At 48.9% G+C, this 26,594-nt stretch overlaps 1 protein-coding gene across 1 annotated transcript; it reads right to left on the bottom strand.

Moving 5' to 3' along the window:
* Positions 1–12,904: 12,904 nt before the first annotated feature.
* Positions 12,905–23,478, bottom strand: DUSP5 (dual specificity phosphatase 5). Its single transcript, XM_065843381.2, has 4 exons — positions 22,895–23,478; positions 18,437–18,579; positions 16,756–16,975; positions 12,905–14,534 (listed from the first exon to the last, which is right to left on the bottom strand). Exons 1-4 carry the CDS (start codon positions 23,289–23,291, stop codon positions 14,134–14,136), a joined length of 1,161 nt encoding a protein of 386 aa, XP_065699453.1. The 5' UTR covers positions 23,292–23,478; the 3' UTR covers positions 12,905–14,133.
* Between the last annotated feature and the right edge of the window lie 3,116 nt (positions 23,479–26,594).

Here is a 26,594-nt window from a genome sequence, read left to right as displayed (position 1 = left end):
GAGGGGGAGATGCGGAGCAGAGAACGCGCCCCTGCTCCATCAGAGAGGGAACACCGCAAGGGACAGTAGAGAGTCCATTTTTTTTCAGCTTCTGAAATGCTCATGGGCCCATTTGAAGGTGCTCGAAAGAAGGGAAGGCGGGTGACCGCGCCTGCCCTCTCCGCAAGGGTCCCCCCAGAGACTTGGGAAAAGTGGTTACTCCCCCTGGGAGGCGGGTTGGGCGCCAAAGGCAAGTGTGAGGGGAGCGGGGAAAGTGGCGGCGCGGGGGCCGGGCACGGGACATGGCGGGGATTGGACCCCAGTGCGGAAAGCAGAGAACACAGCCCAGTGTCCTCTCCCGGGGTGAAGGGAGGTACAGGTGCTCACCCAGAAATGTGAAATAGAACTTTGATCTTAAATCCTCTTTTATTCGAGCATCTGAAAAATAGAAAATCTATTAAAAAAAAAAAAAAGGAGTTGGCGGCATTAGGGCCCTTGGCTGGGCCTCAGTGTATCCTCTCGCCCCTGTGTGGCCCCTTGCCCAGCCATCCCACCAGGGCTGGGAGGTGTGGATTACGGTCACTTGTCCAATTTTTAGCTTATTTATGTCAATTTTTTGCTCTTTGTTCCCACTATGCCGACTCCAGCCCCTCCAGCCAGGCAACCTGAAGCAGTGTTGGACCGGGCTGAGCTGCCTCCTGCTGTGAGGGGCCCGGGCGCCCTGGGTGGCCTCAGTGCCTCTGAGGGGCGAGTTCTGAGCGCCAAGCTCTGCATCTGCACCAAAAAGCCTGGGCAAAGCAAACTGTGTGCTGAGAATGAGCTGAGTAGCAGGAACGGTGCAAAATATGCTCAGGAAAACAGAAAGATTAGCTGGAGTCTGTACCCACTCCTTCATCTCCCAGGGAGCCGCCATTCGTCTCCCCAAAGGAGCTGTCAAACACACAAAGTAAGCAAAATGAAAGAAGAGAAACATTAATTTTCTTCTATTCTCTTTCAGTTACGGTAATTTCAGGTGTTATTGTGACAACAGCAGAGGCGCAACATCTCAGAGAAAACAGTTTTCAATTTGACAGTCAAATAATGCAGCTGTGGCCAACACTTCTATACATGTGATAGAATTCCCATACCTATCGTCTTAACACTAATAAAAATTAAATTTGAACAGAACAGTGTAGTTCCTACCTCTCCTAGAATAATAAGCGGATGAATTAATTTCCTTGCTTAATGGGAAAATGTCAAAGCCCCAACCATTCTTAACTGCCATGTGATGAAATAGTATTACTGAACACCCATCAGGAGGCTTTGTAACAGATTTCACCTGCACCATTTAAGAAATGGTTCATTGTTTCTTCAGAAAACACAGTGCTTAAAAAACTAAAGCATTTAACGATTGTTCCACAAACAAAATTCAGGATGAAAATTTCCTGCCTGACTGCTGTGCATTTATTTTGAAATAGCTGGGTTCAGCAGTATTTGGGAGAAAAAAACCCACATTTACTCCATTTGCATTTTCAAAATCCTCTTCATTTTAGTATTTTGGGGAACTTAAAATCCTTAAATTAGTCTCACAACATGTCTTTGGGATTGGTTTGTGTGATGGAATTTATTCCTCACTTTTTCTGGTGCAAAGTGAATTCCAGATGCCAGTACTTTGGGTCCCAGCTGCCTGGCCCATCTGAAGGGACCCACTGGCAGGGGCAAGAAAAGAGTTAAGAAAGTGAAGTCGAATTCTCTGCTTTTCTCACAGTACACTTAACCAATCCTATACCTGGTTAAAAGAATTATTTACATCTATTTTTTGTATTAGTATTGGTGTAAATAAGTTGCACAGATTTAAAAATTCTATATAAACTTGCAATTTTCAAAATCAACTCATAAAGCACTCAGGTGAGATGAAACAGCAATATGTTTTATGCATTTGAGATGCCACGGGCACAGCACGGCAGGCAGTGCAGGCTGACCTCTGCTGAAACATGTCAGCAAAGGTTTTGACACAACAAGCAGCTGTGATGTCTCCTCACTAACAGCCTTCTACTCCTGCTGAAGGCCAAGGGTAGAAGGACCACCCTGAGCTACTCATCTCTGTTTCTGAGGACAGTAATAGGCATACAAATGTTTTTGAATTGACAGGTTTCAAAGTTCATTCGTCTTTGTCTTCTGCTTTTAGAGGTATAGGATGCCTTGAGTCATGTTTTCGAGCTTTCCTTTGTATTTGAGAAAGTTATTTTCACTTAATCATAGACTCCCAGAGCATGGATTTAATCTTCCTCCCCTAAAAAGCGAGTTCAGAGTCACCAGGGTGGCCGTCTTCTGAAGAATATGTTGCCTTTTCTGTTGGCTGCTGCACTGACATTACTGTGCCTGGAGGCACCAAGTCTTCCCAAAAACCCCAGCTCAAGTTAAAAGCTCTAAGATCGGAGATCCCACAACCTGCTGGTTCACACCTGGTGCCCCAGACATCTTGCTGTTGTTGAGGTGTACCAAGAAGTGCATCACCCTCTGTATTATCAACAGGCACAAATAAAGACCTGAGATCTTTTTCATCCCTAGGTGTTCATTCCCTCGTGAAGACTTCGGATATACAACATACTCTTGCATTTTGGAGATGACTTATGTTTGCGTAGAGATGTGCACAGACACTGGGTTATATTTATTCATAGGAATAAAATAATACCTCACTGATATTTCGTCAACAAACTTTCCCTCCAGTGTGATGTGCTTGCAAAAATAGCAACTGCGTTCAGTAAGGATTAAGTGGCAAACAATTGTCTAGTTCAAAGGGTGTTTTAAGTACAGGCCCCTGCATACAGGTTTTGTCACATAGCTTTTAGAGATTTGTATTTGAGGGAGCATGGGTGTGGGGTAGGTATTATATATTTTTTGTTATTCTTTCGGTTTTGTAGTCCATGCTGAAAATATGCACCCAACCCCAGGGCAATGCATGTCATCTCTATTCTGTCAAGCTGCCACGTCTGTAGGAAGCTGGCAGCAAGTAAAACAGCTCACTTTATTCAAAACCTGGAAACATATAATCAGTGCTTGCTGTGCATAAAGTTCACCTTGCTTCAATAGGTGTTTCAGAGCTTTATTCTATGTCTCTGTTTTATACGCAGCGTTTTTCTATAAATACACTAGAATGAAACATTAGCATTAGAAAGGACAAAGTGGGAACATTGCTTTAATTCATCTAGGCTTCTTTGGCATAAAAATACATTGGGCATTTCTTTCATGAAGCTTAATAGGAACATATAGATGGGATTTGAAGTTGTTTTTTTTTTTTTCCTTCTCAAATAGTAAAATTTATCTTAGAAAGAACTTTTTAAATGTGTTATGGGGAAAAAGGCTGTTAAAGGCTATTATTAACCTTTTCTATTACCACTTTCAGTTGTGAACCAACATGTGTATAGGCTGCTTTCATTCATGAATGGCTGCAATCACTGAGGTATTTACTGCCATTTTAAAATGACTGGAGAAATCAGCAGGCTCATCACAACATCAGTCACTTGTGCTTCAGCACTTGAAGTCGGTAGCAAGTGGTAGGGGAGGCAGAGCACTGAGGGGACACTTCACCTTTGTGTTGGTGTCACAGCAAAATCCCGGGAGCAAACTGAGGACCAGGCCTCTGATTAGACATTTTGGTTAGACCTTGCAGAAACTGGTCTATAATGGCACTCTGAACACATGGCCAGATATTCTGATACTCTGATTTCAGCTTGTGAAACAAACAGGGCGAGAAAGTGTCTTGACAAGGTCAAGAAGGGTAACAGTGGGACAGCCAGCAACATCTCTCCTCCTGAACTGCCCAGGTCAAGTACAAATCCTGAGGCAGCAAGGCCATAGTGCATCTTTCTCTCACCTTTGAATTCAGTGGTTATGCTAGCAGGTGAAATGAGAGAAACCAGCCCCTTCTTCACAGGCCTGGGCATACACTTCAGTCTCAGTGTGCTGAGCCTACCAGGCTTTTGAGGAACAAGCAGCACTTATTTTGAAAAACATTCAAGTCAGCCTCACAGAGGTTTCCTTTCCAAGAAGAGTTTCCTGATCTTTATGATCCTTTGAATGTGTAAAGGTAAATAATGATTGTTGACTGTTAAGTATTCTTCCATAAACCCATTCATCCAACATTTTAAGAGAGCTAACATACTTGTCAAGAAAAGAGTGGCTGGGTAAAGCAATGGCATAAAATGGACAATAGAAAAAGGTCCTTTTTAAAATAGCTGTATTTCATTATGAATGAATCTGCTGCAGGTTTTTTGAGGGAAAGCAGTTATTCTGCTCATCATCTTCCAGCTGAGCCTCTCTATGAATAAAATGTGGTTGTGGTTGAATTAATTTCACTTGGTTCACTAATTTTATAACACAAGCCATCACACACACATGAAATGAATTTACGCACCCGGGTGCCGCAGTGGGGCAGTGCCAGGAGCTCTGCTGTGGGGCAAGAGGGTCCACATCCTGCCGAAGGGTGGAAACCATCTATGTTTTTCTCTGCTCTGATGCGACAAAGAGCTTTGTTGCATTTGGCGATTTTGTAAAATAAACTATTGTTCTGTTTTGGTTTTTTTCCCCCCCTCTTTTTTAGCTCTCAGACGGGGAAGAGCCCTGCAGTGGGCTGTTTATGGAGTCAGCTGTCCTGGAGGACACCCCCAGATGTACCCCCAGACCTGTTTTTGTGTGGGCCAGGCGTGAAGGAGAAGCAAATCAGGGACCCTGGACCACGCAGAGCCCTTGCGGCTGTGGCTGCCCCAGCAGTGAGGGTGGCAGCCACCAGCACCCTTGGCTTTGGTGGGGGCTGCCCTGAAGCCAGGCTGGGTTGGCACCAGCTCACCCGCATCAGGCCAGGTGGGTGGCTGCTTTTGGGGGCTGCATCACATTCCAGAGGGGGTGGAAGCACCTGCCACTCCTCCCACCAGCCCTGGGAGGACAGGATCAACTGGTTGTCATAAAAATAAATCATAAGTGAGGGTGACCACTGGAGAGCTTCCTAATGCAAGCTCTGGGTGAAAAATCTCCAGCTCAGGCAGCAGTGCGAGCCTGGGAGATCAGGAGGTGAATTAAAATCAGTCAATTTTACTTCCAAAGAATCTCTTCATGTTCAAGAGAGCAGTAAATGCGATCTTGGCAGTAAGAGAACCACTCAGACATAAATATATACATCCCATCTGCTGGACTGGCTGCTCACTCCAAAGCTGCATCCGCAGAAAAACTAATTATTTGCTGTTGTGAAAGAGTGGGTGAGGGACCGAGGGGAAGTGGCAATGCCTGCCCCGGCCCCAGAGGTGTTGCTGGTTGGATGATATCATTGACCAAATGGATATTTTGCAACCAGTTCCCAGCAGTGCCAGGACACAGACTAACCGAGAGCCACAGAGACTCCCTGGGGGAATTGGTGGGTGGATGCAGAGAAGTGGACAAATGCCTGTGCTGGGCACATGTGGTGAGCCAGGCTGTAGGGCCAGCGGCAGAAAGAGCCCGCCTGGGTCTGTGACCCGTGCCACCTCATTTCGGGGCAGCTTTTTCAGTCTTTGTGGCCAATACGAACAAAATTATGTTGACAGAGATGCCAGACTAGACATCTGATTTGCACAGAGCATCCTGAAATACCGAAAAATCCCTTTCCTCCTGCCTCTACTGCTCATTAGCACCTGGAAGGAGACAGCCGCAGTAAATTTGTAATTAGATTAGAACAAAAATAATTATTTTGGCTGACCACATCCATCCAACAAAGTAATACACATCCAAACTGATGAATCACATCACAATCACATTGCCTGGATTTTACTCTCAATTTGAGCCATCCGTCTGCAGCCTCCGGACCCGCAAGCAAATGTGATTTTTCTAACCCTGGCACCAACACCAGCCCGAGGAAAAGGCAGACTCCTTTCCACGGGGCATTTTCACACTAAGGCAGGTGAGCTGCTGGCCTTATGGCATCTGACCGACTTTCACAAGCTGCAGCAGCTTCACCTGACACCGGGTGGCCTCCTCTAAGTGTGAAATTTCCTCCTGTCCTTTGAAGATCAAAAGAAAGCGAAGATAACTTCCAGCTTTATCATGGTAACTAAGACCACTACCCCAGAGATTATCTCCAACCTCCCCTCGCCTCAGTTTTAATGCTCAGCATCATTTCTCAGGCTGTTCCCAGGCTGAACCCAGGAACAGCAGGACATCCTTCTCCTATCACACCCAGCCTGGCAGGCTTCACCGCTGCAGCTTTTCACAGTTTGGTCCAGATAACAAGCATCTTTTTTTTTTTTTTTAATCTTTTCCAGCCTGCCAAGGAGGTGTCTTGCTGTTTATTGTACCTAATCTCCCCTTGTCCTGGCCTGCTGTGCCCACTGTCTCCCCTGGTGTCCTCAGCTCCCTCCTGTAGGGGGGCTGGAAGGGAAGGAAATGGAAAGACAAACCGAGAAACCAAGATGGGAACACTGCCTGAAGCCTCTTGGCAGCCTCCCCTGCTGTCTGCAGACGTCCTCCACTTGTCCCCATGACCTTTCCCCAGGATCCCACAAACCCAAGCACCAAGCAGGGCAGTAGTTGGTTATGAAGAACCCTTCTCCTTCCCCTGTCCTCCCCACACACACGGCTGAGGTGTATCCCTGTCAGATGTCACACTCAGGTCCAGAAAAGCTCCTCACAGCTGGGTTTGGTAATTAGAATTGCCAGGAGCCACTTTAGCACTCAGTAGCACAGGGAACAACATACCTTCCCCTTCTCCCCACTGGTGGCCCCTGATCCATCCTCTCAAGCATATCCGCCTGCGTATGTCATGCTGGCTGCCAGAAAACCAGCTGCTCTTCACAGCTGGATTTAGTAAACCGAACCATATCAATGCTTTAGCTCTCGGTAGCACATGGTTTTCTTGCCACCCACCCAGGGCTCCCGTCTCCTACTTCCTGGCAGAGTGGCTGCTCCAGTGCACCGTGGTTGTCTGAAACACTGTCTGATTGGTTTTGTTTTTATAACTAAATAAAATGTTATAGACTGGGGGGAGAAAAAACAAAACAAAACACCACACACAAAAAAAAAAAACCAGCAAAACCAAACACACACCTAAAAACTCTCGTAATAAGGAACATATGGGCCTACAAGCACAGTACAATAAATGCATCATGGTAATGAGATTTTGTGCCTAGGATAGCCTTTGTCCATGGGTCTAATTTGCATTGCAAACATACGAAAAAAACCCTTCTCAGAATGAGATCGATGTCATTATCTCTGATGCAAAGCAGGATGCAAAAACATTCAGATAAGCTTGCAAGAAACAGTTGGAGAGAAATTCAGGTCCACTCTAGCAGCAAAATGCTTCTTGTGTGAGCAAAGCCACATCAGCAAAGCTTTGCTTTGTACCAACAGAGCAGAAACATCCTCTGTGGGAGAAATGATCTGTGCTGTGGAAAACACAGTTTTGCTGCTACAGTTCTTTTCTATATATTCTCAGGGGATCCCTCTGGTCAGCTCGGTCAGTCCAGCTCTCACTCACTTCCTTTATGCTTTTGACAAATGTGGCTGTGCCAGCAGGAGTGCAGCTTCATCACTTGCCCTGAAAGCCAACGGCAGAACCCACAATCGATCCCAGGCTGCCTGACCCCCTGGTCCCTCCATTAGCCACAGTAATTACTCGGGGCAACACGGGCATTGCTAGGGAGGCCACGGGTTGAAAGCATCTCTAAGAGATGAACACGCACAGTTCTTCTCTGTTCCTGTTAGAAATCTGCCTAATCTTGGCCAGCCTCTCAGGGCCCAGCCAGCTGGCAGTTAATGGTCATGCTGGAATTCATGTCAATTGATTTTCCAGTTAACTTGACTTAACATGATTGGAGGCATTGGTGCAGAGAGGACATACCAGTTGTTCCAGTTTGAGTCCTGCAGACCTCATATTCCATTTCAATGCAGAGTCAAGTCTAGTTCCAATTAGAAGAAATGATTCCTTAGAAGATTTTATGTGAAGATTCATGCAGGCCCTGATCTGAAGCCCATTGCATTCAGGAACTGTCTTCCCCGCTGAAGGCAATAGGCTTTGGATCAGGGCCTGGAGGCAGCTTGCAATGTATGGACAATTTAATAACTAGAGATGACTCACTATCAAACCCTGTCTGCTTTACAAAGGAGTCTCAGAAATGGAGTATCTGTGTGACAGAAATAAACCACTATTCAGACACACAAGACAGCCCATGAAGAACCCCTTTATCGCTTCACTTGAGACACTTAAACCTTATCTGATGCACGCTTATTCATGTGAGTAACTTTACTAACATGAGCAGCTCAGCAAAACCAAGTCTGGAAAAATGGTTATGCCAAAGGGGTTTGAGGTCTTTATCAGTCTGCCTGTCATTTTTGAGCATCTAACAGACCCAGCTGATCAGACACCTTCACGTGCTTCCTGTCCTGAAATCCTGTGACTGCAGTGAGCCTGGTCCAGGGTGGGGACCTGCGTGTCATGTAGCTGTAGGATTTACACTGCGGATGCTTCCCACTTGTGCTCACATACAGCACGTCCAATGTTTCCCATGGATCCCATGCAAGCTTTTCTTCTAGAGGTGCTTTCCACGGGTGGTCTCCCTAGGATGGGTTCTATCCTGGTGTGCCAAGAAAAATCCTTGACAGATACATGAGAGTCCCACAGCAATGCTGTCCCTTTGGGGCTTTGTGCTTCTTTCTCCCTTTCTATCTACTGTGGTCATTCCTGGTCCTGAATTACTGGCTTTCTGGGTTGGTTTGGTGTTTGTGCATCTCTCAGCACAACAGGTCTTGCTAGGGTTCCCAGGAGCTACAAGTAACTTCCATGAGGTAGGCTAGTACTTGAAAGGGATATTTAGGGGCCATAAATCCTCTTAAATAACCAGACAATGCTGGAAGAAGTGCTGAGCATTTCAGCTGTAGCCACAGAAGCCATTTCTCTTGGTAATCTTTACATTCCCTGCAAGTGTTCATAGGCAGGACACATAGGGATGCAGTACTGCTGCTAACAGAAAAATGAACCCATTTGGTAAGCCTTACTTAGATGTCAGAGTACTTCAAATTTTGAAGCTGAAATAAATGGATTGAAATGACCCCAGAGTTTATAATGCAACCATAAAACAAAGTAGGACTTCACAGCTGAGGCCCCAGTGTCAGAACTTAATTTGATTTTCTCTGATGACTCAACCTATTTCACAAGCTATTTTCATATTCCTTATTTAGAGAAGTTACTCACGTCTCGGTAAAAGCCTACAATGTGATAAAGCCAAGAAACCATAATGTGTGGCACTGGTAACACCTCCCACGCCAAAAAAAATCCTACTTCCATATTTATGTGGCTCTGCAAATTGATTCCTGTCTTTGTCTCCCCAGAGAGTGAGCTGGCAGCGTGTCTCCTCTCCAATTAGCATGAAGCTGTGAAAAATGGAGATGTAGAGTCAAATTCACCACACCTGGAGCCTCGCTTACTTTCGCCATGTTACAGGCACAGTTGGATCTTTGACTTCCTGGTAAGGCAAGTGTTGGTTTTAGCACACAAATAACAACGCCTGCAGAATACCTTTTTCTTTCAGGCTTTGTCTTCTGAAAAAAAGAAACTCACTACCAGAAGGCAAGAAGCTAAGAACTACCTGAGGGCAACAAAGATGATTAAGGGAGTGGAGCATCTCCCTTATGAGGAAAGGCTGAGGGAGCTGGGTCTCTTTTAGCTTGGAGAAGAGGAGATTGAGGGGTGACCTCATTAATGTTTACAAATATATAAAGGGTAAGTGTCAGGAGGATGGAGCCAGGCTCTTCTCAGTGACAACCAACGGTAGGACAAGGGGTGATAAGTTCAAACTGAAACACAAAAGGTTCCACTTAAATTTGAGAAGAAACTTCTTCTCAATGAGGGGTGACAGAACACTGGAACAGGCTGCCCAGGGAGGTTGTGGAGTCTCCTGCTCTGGAGGCATTCAAGACCTGCCTGGACACCTTCGTGTGTAACCTCATCTGGGTGTTCCTGCTCAGGCAGGGGGATTTGACTGGATGATCTTTTGAGGTCCCTTCCAATCCCTAACATTCTGTGATACCTACCTAGTGTTGCTCAGGAACGAGGGATGGGCACCTCAGTATAAACTCCCCATGAAGCAGATGAATTTTACCTGAGTTTTACTGGTCAGGATATAATTTCTACCTTTTGGAAAATCCTTTAATCAGAGAAGCAGGAGAAGATATTGTAACCAGCATAGGTTGCAGATCACACGAGCAAATGACTAAAAGAACACAAAGGGACACTTAAGGACAACACTCACCCGTCCACCCCCAACCCAGACTGCTTCAGAATCTGACTTGCAATCATGTAAAGACATTTATTTCTTGTGGCAGTTTTTTTTTGAGGAATTTGTCTTGGAGGCTGAAAGGAAAGGCAGCCCAAGCAAAGCAGAGACTGACTGAGCAGCAGTGCTCACTCTTGCAACACGACCATGCTCTTCATAAGCCTAAGAGCATGGGACCAAAAGCTTATGTGGCACAAGCCCTCTTCAGTCCCACACCAGGATCTGAAGCAGCTCCCGACACTGAGGAGCTCAGAACATAAGGGTGTCAATGGAGAGAGATGCTCATGTTCCAGCATAGCCCTGAACAAGCACTTCCAAGGGCAGCAGAACCTGCAAAATCCCCTTTTCTGTGACATTTCCTTTCATCTTCTTTGGACTCAGGTATCATAAAGGATAAGCTCTAATCAAAGTTTTGCCTAAGGGTACAACATTCCTGGCATCTTTCCCTCATTTGCTTTTTCTGATGTCTGAAAGCTTTGTACTATAGCTTTCCCCTTGCTGTTACAGATATGTGTGTCTCTCTTTTCCATCACAACTTTGTTTTTGACATCCCTGTTCCTCTGCCAGGCACACTGAAACAGCCCGTTCAGCCTCTGTCAATATCAGCCCCCATCCTTCAGCACTGACATATCCAACTCACCTGCGTGATCTGAACTTCGATTCTTAGGACTGACCTACCCAGAACCAAGACCATCTGGTCTAAGTCTTCCAGCCTGTCCAATCTCATGAATTTGCTCAGCACACAAGCCACAAAACACTGTCGGAGCTGTTTCTTTCCCTGAGGATGGAGGCAGCTGTTTTCTGTTGGTGTCTGGAAGCAGAGAACCAGGGTTCCTGCCCTGTCCATGCAGGTTCAAAATCACACATCCTATCCCCCAGTTAGGTGCCATCCTGATTTGTCACACTCACCTTCACACATTGGTGCTTGGGTCCTCACTTCCACCCTGCCCGTGGGAACAGCGTGGGCAGGGAGGGACAAGAGCACATACTCTCACCCCAGAGCCCTGCAGTCAGATGGCTGTGATGTCCTCTCAGAGAGGTGAGATCTGCCAAACTGGCCAAGGGAAGAGCTCAGCAGGGGTCAGAAATCTTACATTAGCACTAGAACAGCAAAGCACACACAGGCACAAGAGCATGTCCCTCTGGGAGGCAGCATTTACATCCCAGTGCCCTGGATGCCAGGGTAGTCCTCCTGCAGGGAGGAGACATGGGTTGGGACCAGCCAAGCAAAGGAAACCATGCCCTGGGCAGGAGAACAAGCCTCAGGCTCCTGTGCCCAGGCATGAATTACAACCTCCACAAGGCTCTGATCCTCCATCCTTGCTGCATCCCAGCCCAGCATCTCCCTCTGCCAACACTATCCGCCAACACACTGTGCTAAAGGCCAGGATCGGAGTCCCTCTCCAAAACCAGAGCAGCTGCCTTCTCTCCCTGCTAAATACCTGGTCCTCTGCCTGGCCTGTGATCCTTTCCAGCTGCTGTGGTCAAACCTGCCAAGGCCAGCAGTCCTCTATTAACCCCTTCAGCCCACTGCCTTGTGCTCTGCAGGTTCCCAGGGCAAACATCAGCTCTGCAGGGGGTTTCAGCTTCCTCATCCTCGAGAAACAAAGCTGGTCATTCCCCCAGGAGATGTTTTATGCTGTTTAACGAAAGCTGTTGGCTGCTCTGTTTCTGTCAAGGTTGCAGGTCTCCGTGATCAGTACACAGCCACTCTTGCCAAGCCTAGCAGCCTTTCTGCTGTGAGAACTGAGAAACAGAGAGCACTTTTCAGGGTTCCCCAAGGGGAACAATCAAATCTTTCAGAAAATTAATTGATCAGCTCTTACTGAATCACCTGCCTCACCTCCCCAGCTGCTGGCTCCTGTGTTCAGGTTTCCCAGAGCCCAGGCAGGGCAGCTGCCATGCCCCTTGACACAGGGAGAAAATTCAAAGCCTGTCTCCAATGACAGCTTCTCACCTGTGAGATTTGCTTCCCACGGGGAGGATGTTACAATTGGATGAACCCCAGAGGACAGAAATGCTTTGTAACTCATCCAGACATCTACCATAAGTTTTTCAACTTGATAACTTGGAAATGCAAATTAAAATGTATTGCAGTGATGAGCCAATGAGAGCTTAAAAACTCTCAGCTGAAAAGGGGTATTGAATGGCTCAGCAATGCTGCCATCTCAAATTATTTTTTTTCATTAAAAAACCGGAAAAGATGAGCATTACCCACATGCCCCAGTCCCTGGCGTGACGCTTGTGGGTGACCTGTGGCACAGGGCATGCAACATCCCATGGTATGTGGTTGGGAAGGAAGTGGGGGCTGTGTCTACTTCAGATTTTCATCTTCAGCAAGATGGTAAATCTTATATAAAACATGCATGAATCAAAACAGAAGTGCCTGCCTGACTGCTGGGAAGTGACGCCACCGTGACTCATGTCGTGCTGTTTAAAACAATCCTCCCCCTCACCTTCTTCCCTTTGTAGAGATGCACCTTGGAGGCTTTGAGCACAGCACCCAGGGGTGCTTACCCTCCTCTTCTCTCTCTGTACATCACTTTTGGGCCCTGTGATTTTTCTCAAGTGACCTCTCCTGCCACCAAGCTCTGCAAAAGCACTCCGGCAGCTCACTCCAAGTACAACAAACAGCTTTGGTTTCCTGGCTTTTTTTTTTTCTCTTTATTATTTTTTTACACTCCATAAAAACCATCGCAGGTTTTCTTTCACATTCACAAGATCTTCTGGAAATTATTGCCATTTCCCATACATACTACATATTTAAAAAAATAAAAAGGTCAACAAGACAAAGTGAACTGCTTGTTCTGAACTCCCTGCAGACACAGAAACACACGTGAGCAGTTTTCACGGAGGAGGGCTGGCTGGAAGGTGGGACCACACACACTAAGCAAGTCACATAACACTGAACAAGACCACTTGACCACGAATGATACAGATCACAGATCGGGAACACTTGGGAAGGGATGGAGGAAGAGTTGGCTTAGAGCTGAGCTTGTCAGGGATTTTTTTTTGGTGTAAAATTCAGCAGTTACAGTATCATCTGATGGGAAGTAACTGGTATGAGGACATTCAAGTGTTCTAGGGCTGTTCTTAAACAACAGATGGGAGGATAATAGCTCAGCAGGGGAGCCTGATAGCTTCAGTTAAGTTCCCTGCTTTAGTTAAGAGCACATCCAGTACAAAGGCAAATGCAGATGTACAGGAAATGCCACACCTGAATGGATCCACGGGCTGGTTTGGTATCCAGTTACGCTGTGGTCAATACCTGACACTTCAGAGGCTGGAGCAGGAGAGGGGATTTTCACCTGGTTGTGCAATGGTGTGCTGGGAAAGGAGCTCCCACCGGCCACCCCAGCCCTTCGCTCCCTGAAAGTGTGACACAGGAGAGGGGAGGAGGAAAGCCAGAGAAAAAGCAGAATGAATATGCACTCCCACCACCTCTGCAGTCGCAAAGGTGATGCTTTTTCTTTTGCTTTCTTCCCCACTGCTGCTGTTTATTGCTTGAAACCTTAAATAAGGGTCTTTAAAAAAATAAGGAGGGAAGCAGATGGGAACTGAGAACATACTAAATGGATTTCTCATTGTTCCCCAAGAATCTGGAAATACAGTAGTGGGTACACAGTGGTTAAAAACCTAAAAAAAGCACTTTTTTTTTTAAAAAAAAAAAAAAAAACAAACACTAAAATTCAGAAAGCCTGCCACACTTAGAGCACTTGCATCTTACAGTCACAGCATATGGGAAGTATGACCCACAACCACCACTCCATCTTAGACTAAGTTGATGAGGTTTCTCTATTGCACGTTCATGAAATGTTCTTGTTGGGGTCACAGTTTGGATCAGAGGACCTCACCAGCTCTGGTCTCCCTGGGATGTTCAGCAGGACGAAGATGCTGTCATTGGGCTGAGTTTCAGCTGGTGGACAGGAGAGTGGATGGGCACAGAACTCAACACTGAGGTAGGAAAGGCAAAACACGAGCCTTCAAAGTTTTTGCTTAATGTCAGTTCTTCTGCAAAAAAAGATGCAGCTTCTCTTTTGCACGAGGTGACAGGAGGGCTGGGAGTGGAAGACAAGATCTCTGACTCGTACTGTAGCAACTGGCCCATGAAACCAAAGTTTGGTGAGATCAGGCTCCGGCGCTGCTTGATATAATCGAAGGCTTCCTCCAAGCAGAGCTTCTTCGTCTTCATGAGATACGCCATGCAGATGGTGGGAGAGCGTGAAATCCCTGCTTCACAGTGCACCAGGATTTTTCCCCCAGTTCGTCTGACATAATCTAGGGGAAAAAAGTAATTCCAGACATCAGTTGTTGTTGGGGATGGAGAAGACACTGTGACACACACCCAGTACTGGAGGTGGAATATGGCACACAGCCAGTCCACTAATAAGGAGAGGCTTGCTCTTCTGTTGGGTACTAAGCGTAACATAGAGATTAAAAGGAAAAGGGGGACAAAAGCCAGTCTGAGGTGGAGCTGATATGCAGATAACGTGTGGTTTCAGGATTTGTGGATCCTGATTCGGTTCTTTCTGCATTTTTTTAGGAAAGTCCTTCCCCTGTCTCCTCCTCTTTTTGAACAACTCACTTTGCAGAGCATTGCAAGATAGAGATCAGCTATCTGAGCAATGTTCAGTTTTGCTGTACCTACATTTCTCTGCCTATTGCTCAAAGAACCAACACAAGCCCAGCCTTGCCAGCAGTCCCACCATCAGGTCTTTCAAAGGTGAGAACAGCTGGGCTGCCTTCCTCTCATCAGCTTTGCTAGGAAAACAGGACTTTTCATTAAAGTCCAAACCCAACTCCCTGCTTGGCTGGTTCACAGCAAGTGGTGATGCCAGGAGCTGAGCCCTTGGTGGGTACCCTTGGGTGGAGAGGCTGAGCTCACTCCCTGGGGCTCACCACAAAGCACATGAGGGCTGGTAGGCAGTTGCTAATTACAGCCTGGTTAAAGGATGTTTGGACTTAAGTCAGGATATAAAAGGCTTATGCAAAGCACCCATTTTACACAACAGGAGCCACTGTGGTTACTCACACAACACAATTATTGTTATTAGATTAAAGAGAATGTGCTTAAAATAAGCCCTTTCCACACAAAAATACAGTTCAAAAAATAGATGTTCTCTGCTCTATTGCCTTAAGCAATATGTTCAAGCTCCAATTTATGGAGAACTGTGGTGAATGTAGTGCTCAGTGCATGGCACTGAAACAGCACAGAGCTGAGCAAGTTATCATTTGCCTGTCTTCGATTGTCTGCCAGGGGACTGGTGCCACCACGACCAGTTATATTTAACTACTGCACAAAATAAAGAAGACATGGATTTGAGTCATATACAGCATCTACACCACATGCCCAGTTTTAAAAGAAAGTGAAAACTAAAGTCATCCTCAAAATCTCGGAAATTTCCAAGTGACTCAACAACTATCAGAAGGGGTTTGGGATGGGACAAAAGAGTGTTGTGGATTAGCATTTCCCTGAAAGATGTGAGAGGTCCCTTACCAGAAAGGGCTCGGAGGGTACCCTCAGATCAGGTGTTTGGAATTCTGCCTGCACTGTCAAAGGACTCAAACTCAGCCAAGCAATGAGTCTGGCAAGTCTGTAACTGGGGTTTTGTTCTGTTTCTCTCTCAAGTGTTCCTGGAGAGCAACAGCACCAATTTCAACACCATCTCCACCCAGGCTCAGGCTGTTCCACCCCACTAAACCACCCTGACCCTCTTCCTTGTGCTAACTGGCATGGCCGGTGTGCCACTCACTGGCCCAGCCTGGCGTGGGAAGATTTGGGAGGGGATGGTTTGAAGTTTTCTTTTTCTTTTGCATTGGGGTGTCTGATTAAAGGGTGAGATACCAACGTGATCAAAAGCAGAAATGGAAAGAGTTCTTGAGAGAAGGGGAGACACTGGATTTCTAAGACCCTGGCTCTGGAATATCTCAGCACAGCAAAGCAACAAGCTGACTCTGCTTCACCTGGCTTTTACAGAGCCTGGCACGCAAGTGGAAGGAACCAATACGTTTTTTTCCTTTACAAAAAAAAAAAAAAAAAAAAAAAAAAATCAATAGACTTTTGTGTTACTCAACCATACTTCTTTGCTCCCTGTCATGCTGAAGTTCAGCTTATGCTTGCTTTGAAAAGAAAATAAAGCTATACCACCTCACTTGACTGCTGTCAGGCACATGGGGCAAGAGGAGGCATTTTTCTCACTCAGCCTCCCAGCATGGGAAGAAGGACAGGGACCTTGCTCTGAATTTCCCTCTTCATTCCTTCCTTGCTGAAATCCCTCTGCCAGGAGAGATGCTGGGAAAGGGAGGGAGCTTATACTTTTGCTGTCACATCTGGGAACGTACAGAAAATAATGTGTCCTTCCCACCAATACGTGTTCTATATTAAATCAATTTAACAATTAGCCAATTTCCAGATCTTCATGTATTTTGAATTAAATCAATTTAAATTAAATTGATTTATAATACATGAAGATCTGGAAGTTTGTTCATTTGGACCTACCAATGAAGTCGATGGCTTCCTGGAAGTGAGAGCTGATGTCTGCCGTGTGACTGTCCTCCACCGGGATCCACTTGTAGCAATACTGGTCTTTGAAGGACTCTGAGCTTTTCCTGGAGACATTCAGCAGGGCCGTGATGTGCAGGTTGGCGAGAAACTCACACTTGGAAGCGTGATAGGCACTACCAAGGTAGAGAAAAGGCAGGATTTCAACTGGACCACCCTGAAAGAGAAGGAGCAGAAGCATGTAATTCCTTTTCAGGGGTATTTGATTTCTGACACACGAGAGAGCAGCAAGGGAGCTGCGTGGGCACCCTCTCCCTCTCTCGCTGGCATTTTTGGACCCCAACGCTGCTGACCAGTGAATCACTGTGATGTCAAAGCCCACACAGGAAAAAGGTTTTCATTTTCTTGTCCACATCTGTGAGGTACAAAGTGAGATCCAGCCCACTCGCGTGCAGGATGTTTCTGGCTTTCTTTAAAGCGCTACCCCTCGGGACAGCCCCAAAGCGCTTTCATATGTGAGGCCCGTTCCCTCTGAGGCTTTACCAAAATACAGGCCAGGTGGGGAGCCATGTCTTAGCAGGGAGGAAGGGAAGGATGGAGAAAAAGGCTGCTCTAGCTCAGTCCAGGACTCAGCCCCTCCACTCACACCTCTAAAGGTGAAGCAAAGTTCAAAAAAAAAAAAATTGGAGCAAGGCTCCTTGTCCCCCTGCACCTCCCTGGGACACAGCACCAGCTGCGTCACCTGCCCTGAGATGTCATCTCGGTTCCTCCTTCCTCAGCGCAAGCAAAGGCTGGGTGACGAGACCGCAAAAGAAAAAAAAGCCACCGCCTGACACAAGGGTTTCGGAGATTGCAGGTAACTTTCCATGATGCACAAGAGCTGCTGCCAGCCCCCAGCTCTGAGAAACCAGCTTTCCACCCCCCAAGCTGCCTGCAGGTCCCATGCACAGGGGACAGTCGGGACCACAGAGGTGGCAGGACAGAACCTGGGGACAGAGGTACCCCTGGCGTGGGAGGTCCCCGGGGAGCAGAGGGGCATTGCCTGGGGCTCCCCCAGTGCCAGGAAACACATGTCGTGGCGGAAGCAGCCCAACCGCAGGTGACATCTCAGAGAACATGTGTTCCCCAGGCTGGGCAGGCAAGGGGGTGTGATGATTTCCCCTGTGGAAACCCCACTTCCCCCCAGCCGAGGGCAACTCTTGAGAGCTGCTGCCTCTTTTCAAAAGCAGCTCTATGGCCCCAGCCTCCTTCCGCCAGTGCCAGAGCTCTCCTGGGGTCACGGAGGAGGCATGGGCAAAGAACATCTGCCAGAAAAAGGACACTTCTGGCAGACCCTCCCTTGCCCATTTTAAGTCTCTTGGGGAGGCACGAGCTGCTCACAGCTCATGCTGCCTGGCTGTGTGATAAGAACAAGTCACAAATACAGTTTTGGGGCTAGACAGGTTTCTTTCCTCCTCCTGCTGCCAAATTATGAAGCGGGGGCGCAGGCACTGCTGGCCAACAGCAAACACAGGGCATCTTATTCAACACACGGGCTGCCCACCTGGACTGTGACAACTTACTGACAGCCTGTGCCAGCACCAGGGCCCCCCAGCACCCTGCCAGCCTCCAACTGAGCCTGGTGGCAGGAGGAACAAAACACAAAGGGAAGGTGACCCACCACAGCTGTGACACACACCTGGTCGTAAGCGGGTTTGTGGTTGGCACTCTGCTTCTCACAGTGGCTGGAGAGGTTCCTGTCGGCCTCCGTTCTCTCCGGGGAAATGAGTTTTCCATCCACACAGCACTCAGGATATTGCGAGTTAAAGGTTTCATATCCCCCTAGGGAAGGGAGAAAAAAAAAAAAAAGAGATGAATGGTTTGGCTTCCAAAAACTGGTTTAATTAAAGTGGAGGAGAAATGAAGCTCTGGCACTTGCAATGCAGTGGAATAGTGCTGCACGGCAATGGGCCCCAGGGGGTTAATGAGGAATAGTGCTCCCCTGGGGAAACAGGTTTGTTTAGAAGGCTTGGAACTGCTAAAGAAAAATGTCCGATAGTACTGACAATCATTAACTTGCCAACAGCCACCGGATCCAGATTAAAACTCTTAGTGAACATAATTCTGTTGAGTCTAGCAACCATTAACTCCAGTACAGCAGGGACTAAACTCCCTTCCCCAGGTTTTATAGGTGAACAATATTTCCAGCAGTTGAGATTTTGTACTCAATAGTCATCCTCTCTAAATCTGTTATTACTGTGACAACATAAAAAATATTTTATTTGCATTTTTGAATGGACACAAGCACAAGAGGGGAATGGTTGTGACTGTGTCAATTATCGCCACAATGCACAAGACAGCGAAGTAATGAAGACAGCCCCACTGAAACCAATCTATTAAATAACAGCTATAAAACTTAATGAAATTCTGTGACAGCATTTGACAACTGAATAGCCCCACATGAGCTATTCTGGATGGTTAAGTACTGCATTCGTTTCATTCAATGCACTGCTAATGAAAAGGAATTAATCCTATTATTACATCGTTACTCAAAGTTTGTTGTCAGCTAAATCGTTGCCTATTTCCAGGCTAGGAATATGCTGCATCGAAGCACACAATCACCAAAATTAATGTGAACAAAGTCAGGTAGCAGCAGCAGCCTGGAAACAGTGGTGTGCCAAGTGTCTGCCACCTGCGCTTTTTCAGAACAGAAATGAACAGCAAAAGCTCTTGGATAATCCTTCAGAGCGTGGCCCTCAAGTAAACAAGGCTCAAAAAGCAAACCCTCTGTGATTCATTCATCTGCAACTGTTTCGCCCTGATAAGCAGTGTCGATGTGGGTGCCCCAGTGCAAGGAAGGGTTTAAAAACAAAAGGAAGTGCTGAAGATCTGAGCAGCCTCACACCCCACCACCCACACTGCCAGGGCAGCCCGGTACAGCTACCTCTGACATTTCAGGCCCCTAACGCAGGCGTCTCATTGGTTTGCAATGTTTGAGCAGATGTGTGCTCAAATTCGTGACGTGCTGCTGTCGCCCACTCAGTCCTGCCGTGGGGTCCTCATGTTACAAGTGGCTGGCACAATCCAAAGCCCACTGAACATGATGAAACTCTGTTTTCCATGATGAAGGGCAGGAGGGTGACTTTGCAGTCAGCTGGCACTCAGCACCTGCACCTTTCCTCCTACTCCCAAGCCTCATTCAGCTGGCTCACCCCAGACCTCACAGCACAAGGCAGTGGGTCAAGCAGCCAAGTGACCATGGAGACCATGATGGGGGTGATAAAATGATATCCACAACAACTGGGTTGATAAAATTATGAACTTGCAGTGTGAAAAGCCAACAAACACAAGCAGTTCTCCAGGTTCCTCTGCTCTCCGGATCTCCAACTGCCCTTCATGGGGTTGCCTTTTAAATCTTCTTGTTTTGCATAGCTGACCTTATCTCCCCTTGCCCCCCAGCCACTGCCATCACATAGGAAATATATATCCAATTTATATAAATCGCCATTATCCCTATTTGTGCCCTGTGCTGTGGTGGTTTTTTTTGGTTTTTTTTTTTTTTTTTAACTTCTGAATGAACACAGAAATCTGCCTGAGCCAAATCAGCCTGTGTGTTTGAACAGACATGCAAGTCTCATGTCTCTGGGGCACCTAACACACACAGCTGGTGAATGGTTAATTACAAGCCTTGGGGATCAGGATATTTGCAGGCCATTCTTACAGTGAGTCATCTTCTCATCCCATCCTCCAGCAATGTCCTCTTCCCCCTCCCCACTCAACCTAGCTTCCCTGAGGTCATTTCTACAAATACTAGATTGCTCATCACAGAAAGCTGGGCTGCACTTTGGTTTTAATCAATAAATAATAGAATCATTGTCAGCACCAAGGGAAGATCCGTTATTTTATCTTTCTGCAAGCTCTTCCTCTGCCACACAACCGCTTTCACCCTGCTGGGGCTGAGCTCACCCAGAATGAAACTGCACCTACACAGATGAAAGATGTGACACACTCAACCCCTAGGAGCCAGAAAGCAGGGGAAGGAACACAGCCTGCATGCAACTTGGTGTGCAACTGCTCTGCACTAGCTTCCCTGCCTGGGGCCAGGTCTCCAGGATGCTTGACCTGATGAGGATGACCTACTGATATCTCATCACCAAGACTTCCAAGACAAGACCAAGACCTCCTTAACCTTCTAAGTAGCCAGCACCTCCTCTCAGTTCCTACACACCTAGGAAGAATGTGAATATAAGGGGGGAACCTCAAGGAATTTTTTTTTTCTGGTAGTTTTACAGCCCATAGTTTGCAAGTTCGGTGTTACAGACTCCAAAAGGACTCTTTATTCTGGTCAGTGCCCAGTGCTTCAGGGTGATTTATACCCCCACTGTCACAGAGATCTTCCCCCAGACCACATCAGCTTCCTGGGGGGTCTGTGGCCCCAGTGAATCACCAACGCTGCCCAGTGAGTCACTGGCTCCTCAGGCCACACCAGATCTGAAACGGAGCAGCAGACTTCACAGGCCTGATCCTGCGACCCAGAGCACTTCCAGCAAAGCAAAGAGGAAGAGCAGCAGGAAAAGGAGGGAACTTTCTCGTCCACCAAATGGGAATCTTTTTAGCCTCAAATCAACAGGTTTCGAGATAAGAAACTTCACAATATGCACAAGGTAGAAAGCAGAGCCTCCATCGAAACCCCACCCCAGATAAACTGCCCACAGCCACAGTCACCACTTCAAAGTGTGGGGCTGGTACATGAGGAGGTAGGGACGATTTCGTGGCTACACAAGCAAGCTGAGAGTCAGCAGAGCTTAACGCAGCTCCTGCTTTGCCACAGTTTTCCCAGCCTGACCCTGGAGATGTTTCTTCATCCCTGCTTTAATAGGGTCCCCAAGCATTTGCCTGGCCCAGCACAGTACAAATATCTCTGCCCTGCAGCAATAGAATTGGTCGTTTTGGGGTGACCATCAGAGCTCAGGGCAGGCTGGCAGTGATGGGACAGAGCCAGGGTGGTGGCAAACCACCCTGGAAATCTCCCCCTGCCTTGGTAACAGGCAATACCCAGGCTGGAGGTGCCTCTGCCCGGCAGAAAGCCCTCCGGGCACCGTTTGTAATAGGAGATACAAAATGGGCACATCATGACAAAAACTACTGCGATGAAAGACTTAATCAAAGTGAATTAACCCTGGCTCTTGAGGACGCAGGGGCAGTTCATTCAAGAAACCTCGCCTGGTTTTCTCCTCCGTTTATGTCCTCCCCATGGCCTCAGGATATGGCATGGGGTATGTTTAAGAACTCCTGCTTCGGTGTGAACCCGCTCCGGGGGCCCCGCGGCCCCGGCAGCCGGGTGTGCGCTGCTGCGGGCAGGAGCGGCCCCGGCCGAGCCGTCCCGGAGAGAGCGGGGCTGAGAAAAGAGAGAGGGCGAAAGGACAAAGGCGCTACCAGGAGAAATGGAGGGGAAGTAGGGATGGGAGGACAGAGAAAGGACAGACTGTTATTTATTTTTTTTTTTAAATCGTTTTATTATCACCGGGTTACTCGAAAGGAAAACAGAGAACCGCAATCAAAGAGCTATAATAGACGTGGGGGAGAAGGTATTTATGTCCCCCGAGGAGCGCCCGAGTTTCCGCTATGGGTTTCCCCCTCCAGCCTCGATCTGCCCGATGGAGAGATAAACCTCCCTGCCCCGGGTGGAGAAGCGGGCACCGATCCCTCGCGTTCGGGCGCCCAACACGAGTCGCTCCGTGTCACCGGGCTGAGAGCAAGGAGCGCTCCTCGTTCCTGCAGGGCTGAGTTGATTTTTCACGCAACCCCAATCCCTCTCGCCCCCCTATCCTCCTGATAATGTTCGAATATTTTTCTTCTTCCCTATATATTGTTCGCTTTTCATGAGCCTCAAACACGCGGCGGGGGTGAGAGGAATGGCATCTGAGCTCAGCCCTCAGAGTCTATCCGGGATTTACTTCTAGTGGGTGGAAAAGAAACGAAATCCCGGCGTTACCTCCCTGCCCTGCACCAACAATCAGGTTAACTGTAGGACGGTGGTGGTGGAGGAGAGGGGACCGGAGTACGGCGGGGCCGCCGCTACCCGGAAAGGTTTCGAGGGTCAATCCACGCCGCTACTCCAGCCCCCGCCCCCCGCTTTCCCCGCCGCCCCTCTCACCTTTCAGAAAGCAGACCCTGGCCCCGGCCTCTGGCAGGCTGGAGAGCAGAGCGTTGAGAACGATCTGGGCCGTGCTGTCCTTCTTCAGCTTCTGCCAGTGCCCCGTGCCCTGGTCCAGCACCACCACGGCTGCCAGGCGGCCGGGCCCCGCCGGTCCCTCGCCGCCGCCCAGCAGCAGCCGGGCTCGGGCCGCCGCGTCGGGTACCACGAAGTGGAGCGGCACGGCCCCGCCACGGGCCCGCCGCATCACCACCGAGTTGAGGTTGACGTTGAGCGAGCCGCGGAGGCAGGAGGCCGAGTAGGACAGGTACGGCCGGCAGTCCAGCACAAGGCAGCGGGAGGGCTCCTTCCGCAGGAGCTTCCTCAGCTGGCGGCAGTCGAGGGATGTGACTTTCATGCCGCCGAGGGTCGCGCCCCGCCGCAGCCGGGGCAGGAGCGGGGAGAGCGGAAAAGGACGGTGCGCGCTGGGGAGCCCCGGTGCTGGCGCGGGAGCCGCAGCGCCTCGGCCAGCGGCGGCAGGAGGAACAGGCGGAGACACCGCGGTACCGCGCCGAGCCCGGGCAGGGAATCCCGGCTGCCGCCACTGGGCATTTATATGAATGGGAGGCTGGGCCCTGACGACACTGCCCATATAAGGGGAGTGACGCTCCCGCCTTCCAAACATGGGCATCCCCCGCCCCGCGCCGCCCGGCGCACCGCACCGCCCCCCCCCCCCCCCCCCCCCCCCCTCCCGGCGGGGATCCCCTCCCTCCTTCCCCGGCATCAGGCGGGGGCTGCGGCCGCGCAGGCAGCGTTAGTCAGGCTCGGAGGCAGAGGAAGCTGAAAAATGCCGCAAAAATTCTTCAGTCATCGGCCTGAGGCTCATCCCAGCATCACCACTCTCCCCCCAGTCAAAACCGGGAAGCGTGCCGGGGGAGGGAAGGGGGCGGAGAGAGGGGAGGAAGGGCAGTACTTACTGGACAGGCTTCTCACACCAGGTTGCAAAGGTGCTTTCAGTTCCCCTTGTTCCCACTCTGATTGTGTACGTCCTCGCCCCCAGCAAAGCCCAAGCACAGGCAGGCCTGCCTGCGAGTGCACCGTTGCTCAGGGAATGGGAGCTGCCTGCTCCTAGATCCCCTCGGAAAGAGCTGGGTCCCCTGCCTGGGTGGCAGTTTTCATCAAGGCAAGCAGGTGACCCAGTGAGAAGCATGGACTGCCTGGGAAACATCCCCGGGGATGTGGTTACCTGGCCCAAGGTTCACAGCCTGGCAGCAAAGGAGGAAAGAAGGAGTAACAGCCTGGGAAAAAGCAAGATGTGCCATTTCTGCAGAATTAATGAATGCTATGGAGGGGGGGTTGTGGATGGGAGGGCTACCTGTGACAGAAAAACTGCTGGCATGGCTGTTTGGGGGATCTTATGTCCTTTCCTTGTGATAAACTTCTAAGCTGGAAAACTATACCTCGAGGACCTGTGAGACAGTACAGACCTCAGTCTGAGCCTGTGTGCAGAAGTCTCAACACTAAGACGCACAGGAATCAGGAAATTTGGCACTTGCCCTTTCCTTGTGGATGAGTTTTGCAAACTGACTAAAAAAGAGAACTGGAAATCCCTAGAAGAAGTTAGGCAGAAGGATGAGCTCCAACCAAAGCAGGATTACAACCGGGGCAGATTACAGTGGTGCTGTCTCAGAGCAGGGTGTCATTTATTCTGATGGGGCCCTGAAAGTATGTTCACCTCAACAGCAGACAGGAAGTGCCATCCCTGCCTCAAATTGCCTGCAGCTGAAACAGAGAAGCATGAAAGAGACTCTGCGAGGAAAACTTTCAAGCTGATCGAAAGAATGGCAACTACTGGTTTTGAAGCACCTGCTCCTCTTCCTCTTTCAACCCCACTGCAGCCCCCAGCTGGCTCCTTCTAACCTGACCCCTCCTCTGACTCAGTCAGGGTATGAGATGGAACAAAAATAGAAATAGATTGTGGGTAGGGGCAGATGTTTGCAGAGCATCTTGGCGTGGGTGTTGTCTTCACCTGGCCACCACCATCACAGCAGCCCGGCTCCATCCCTTCTTCTGCGCCCACCCTGGGAGGCAGCTGGGCACGGCTGGGACCACATGGCTGGGATGGTTGTCCCCATGTGCCAGCATGGTCCCTGCCAGAACTGGAACCCCACCATGAGAAGCATTGCTACAGCCATGCAGAAAACCTTCTCATCCCCCCATGGACAGACCAATTCCCCCACTTTACTTTTCGCTAAGTGAGAGCCTGGTGTGGGCAGGGGTGCAGTGACTTGTTCCTGCTCACTGGCACTGCGGGAACACAACCTGCCCTTCCTGCCTCCCAGCCCCCAGCTTCAGGAGCTGCTTCTTCGTCCCCAAGAAGCAGCCTGGCTCCCTCGGGGCTCGGTCCCCAGTAGCAGCCCAGCTGGCCAACTGGTCCCAGCACGGCACAGGGAGGGGAAGAGGGGCTGTGGACAGAGGCTGGCGCGCTTCTCCCTCCTGGGAGGAAGGAGGGGGCCCAGCACAGTCACACGAGAGCATCATTTCCTCTCAGGAAACCCAAGCGAAATGTGGAGGGGTGGGAAAGAGAGCTTTCACCCCCTGCACACTCCTCCCGGCTGATGTGCTAGTCTGACAGAGGGGGCAAATCACACCAGCCCAGAAAATAACCTCTCTGAGAAATACCTGAAGTTTGGCCTGTAGTGGCAGCAGGGTGTATGTGTATCACCAAACCTGACCTGCAGCTGACCTTCCTCCTTTTACACACCTAATGCTCAGCATCCAAACAACTGTCTTTCAGTAGATTACAGCTCTGCTTTTGTTTCTTAATGGAGTGAGTCATGACCACCTTTTTATTAGAAGAAAATAACAAGGCTAACAACAGCAGTGCTGATGCTTCCTCTGCTGCAGGGTACTGGACGCAGAGTGTCTCTGACTTCTCTGCCCACCAGCAAAATGACTCGGTTGTACTTGGAAACAGATGAGCAATCGGGGCTGATGCTGTCAGGGCTGTGGGATGGTCACGGATACCTTTCCCCGCCGGAGCAGCTCCTTCGTTTGTCAGGTGCTCTCAGACAAAAGGAAGAAAGGGGCTCGATTCTTGTAAATGGAGGTGGTTGAGTAACATAAACCACCCTCTGCTTTAGGTAGGAAACTCCCCTCCTCCCTGCAGCACTTTACATCATTCCCACTTAGGTTCTGCTGCATCTTTCTGCTCCTCCTCCCGCTTCCCCTTGATAATCTCCCAGGCTCTTTCGTCCTTTGTCTCGGGCTTTTATCGGGGCTTTCAGATCAGCTGGTCCTTTCCTTTTCTTCCAGGCTGTATTTCCCCTAACCTAGCTCATTCTTCCCTTCTCCCCTCCCTGCCTCCTCCGGACTCTTTGTTTCTGCCTTTTCTCAGTGCTGCAAAGGGAAATGTTCTTGCTATAGCTGGGAAGGGGTGGCCCCGGCTCCTGAGGGGCACGTCTGGACCTCCACCCCAGGGCACAGCATCCGTGGGGCAGCATCCAGCAGGTCTTGCTCAGAAGCAAAATGCTGCCTTTTGGAGAGAATGAAACACAAAAGGAGCTTTAAAGAGGGGTTTAGGTGAATAAACGCATGCTTCCTGGGAGGCAAAAGAGACAGGATCAGCCGAGTTTCTAGGGCTTGAGTTGCCTGAGCTGAGACAAAGGACACCCTGTGCTGGGTGCTAACAAGTGTGCTTGTCACCCCACAGAGTTAACCC

The sequence above is a fragment of the Patagioenas fasciata genome, chromosome 8 (genome assembly GCF_037038585.1).
Source record: "Patagioenas fasciata isolate bPatFas1 chromosome 8, bPatFas1.hap1, whole genome shotgun sequence".
NCBI lineage: Eukaryota > Metazoa > Chordata > Aves > Columbiformes > Columbidae > Patagioenas > Patagioenas fasciata.
This window is presented reverse-complemented; position numbering and strand designations above follow the sequence as displayed.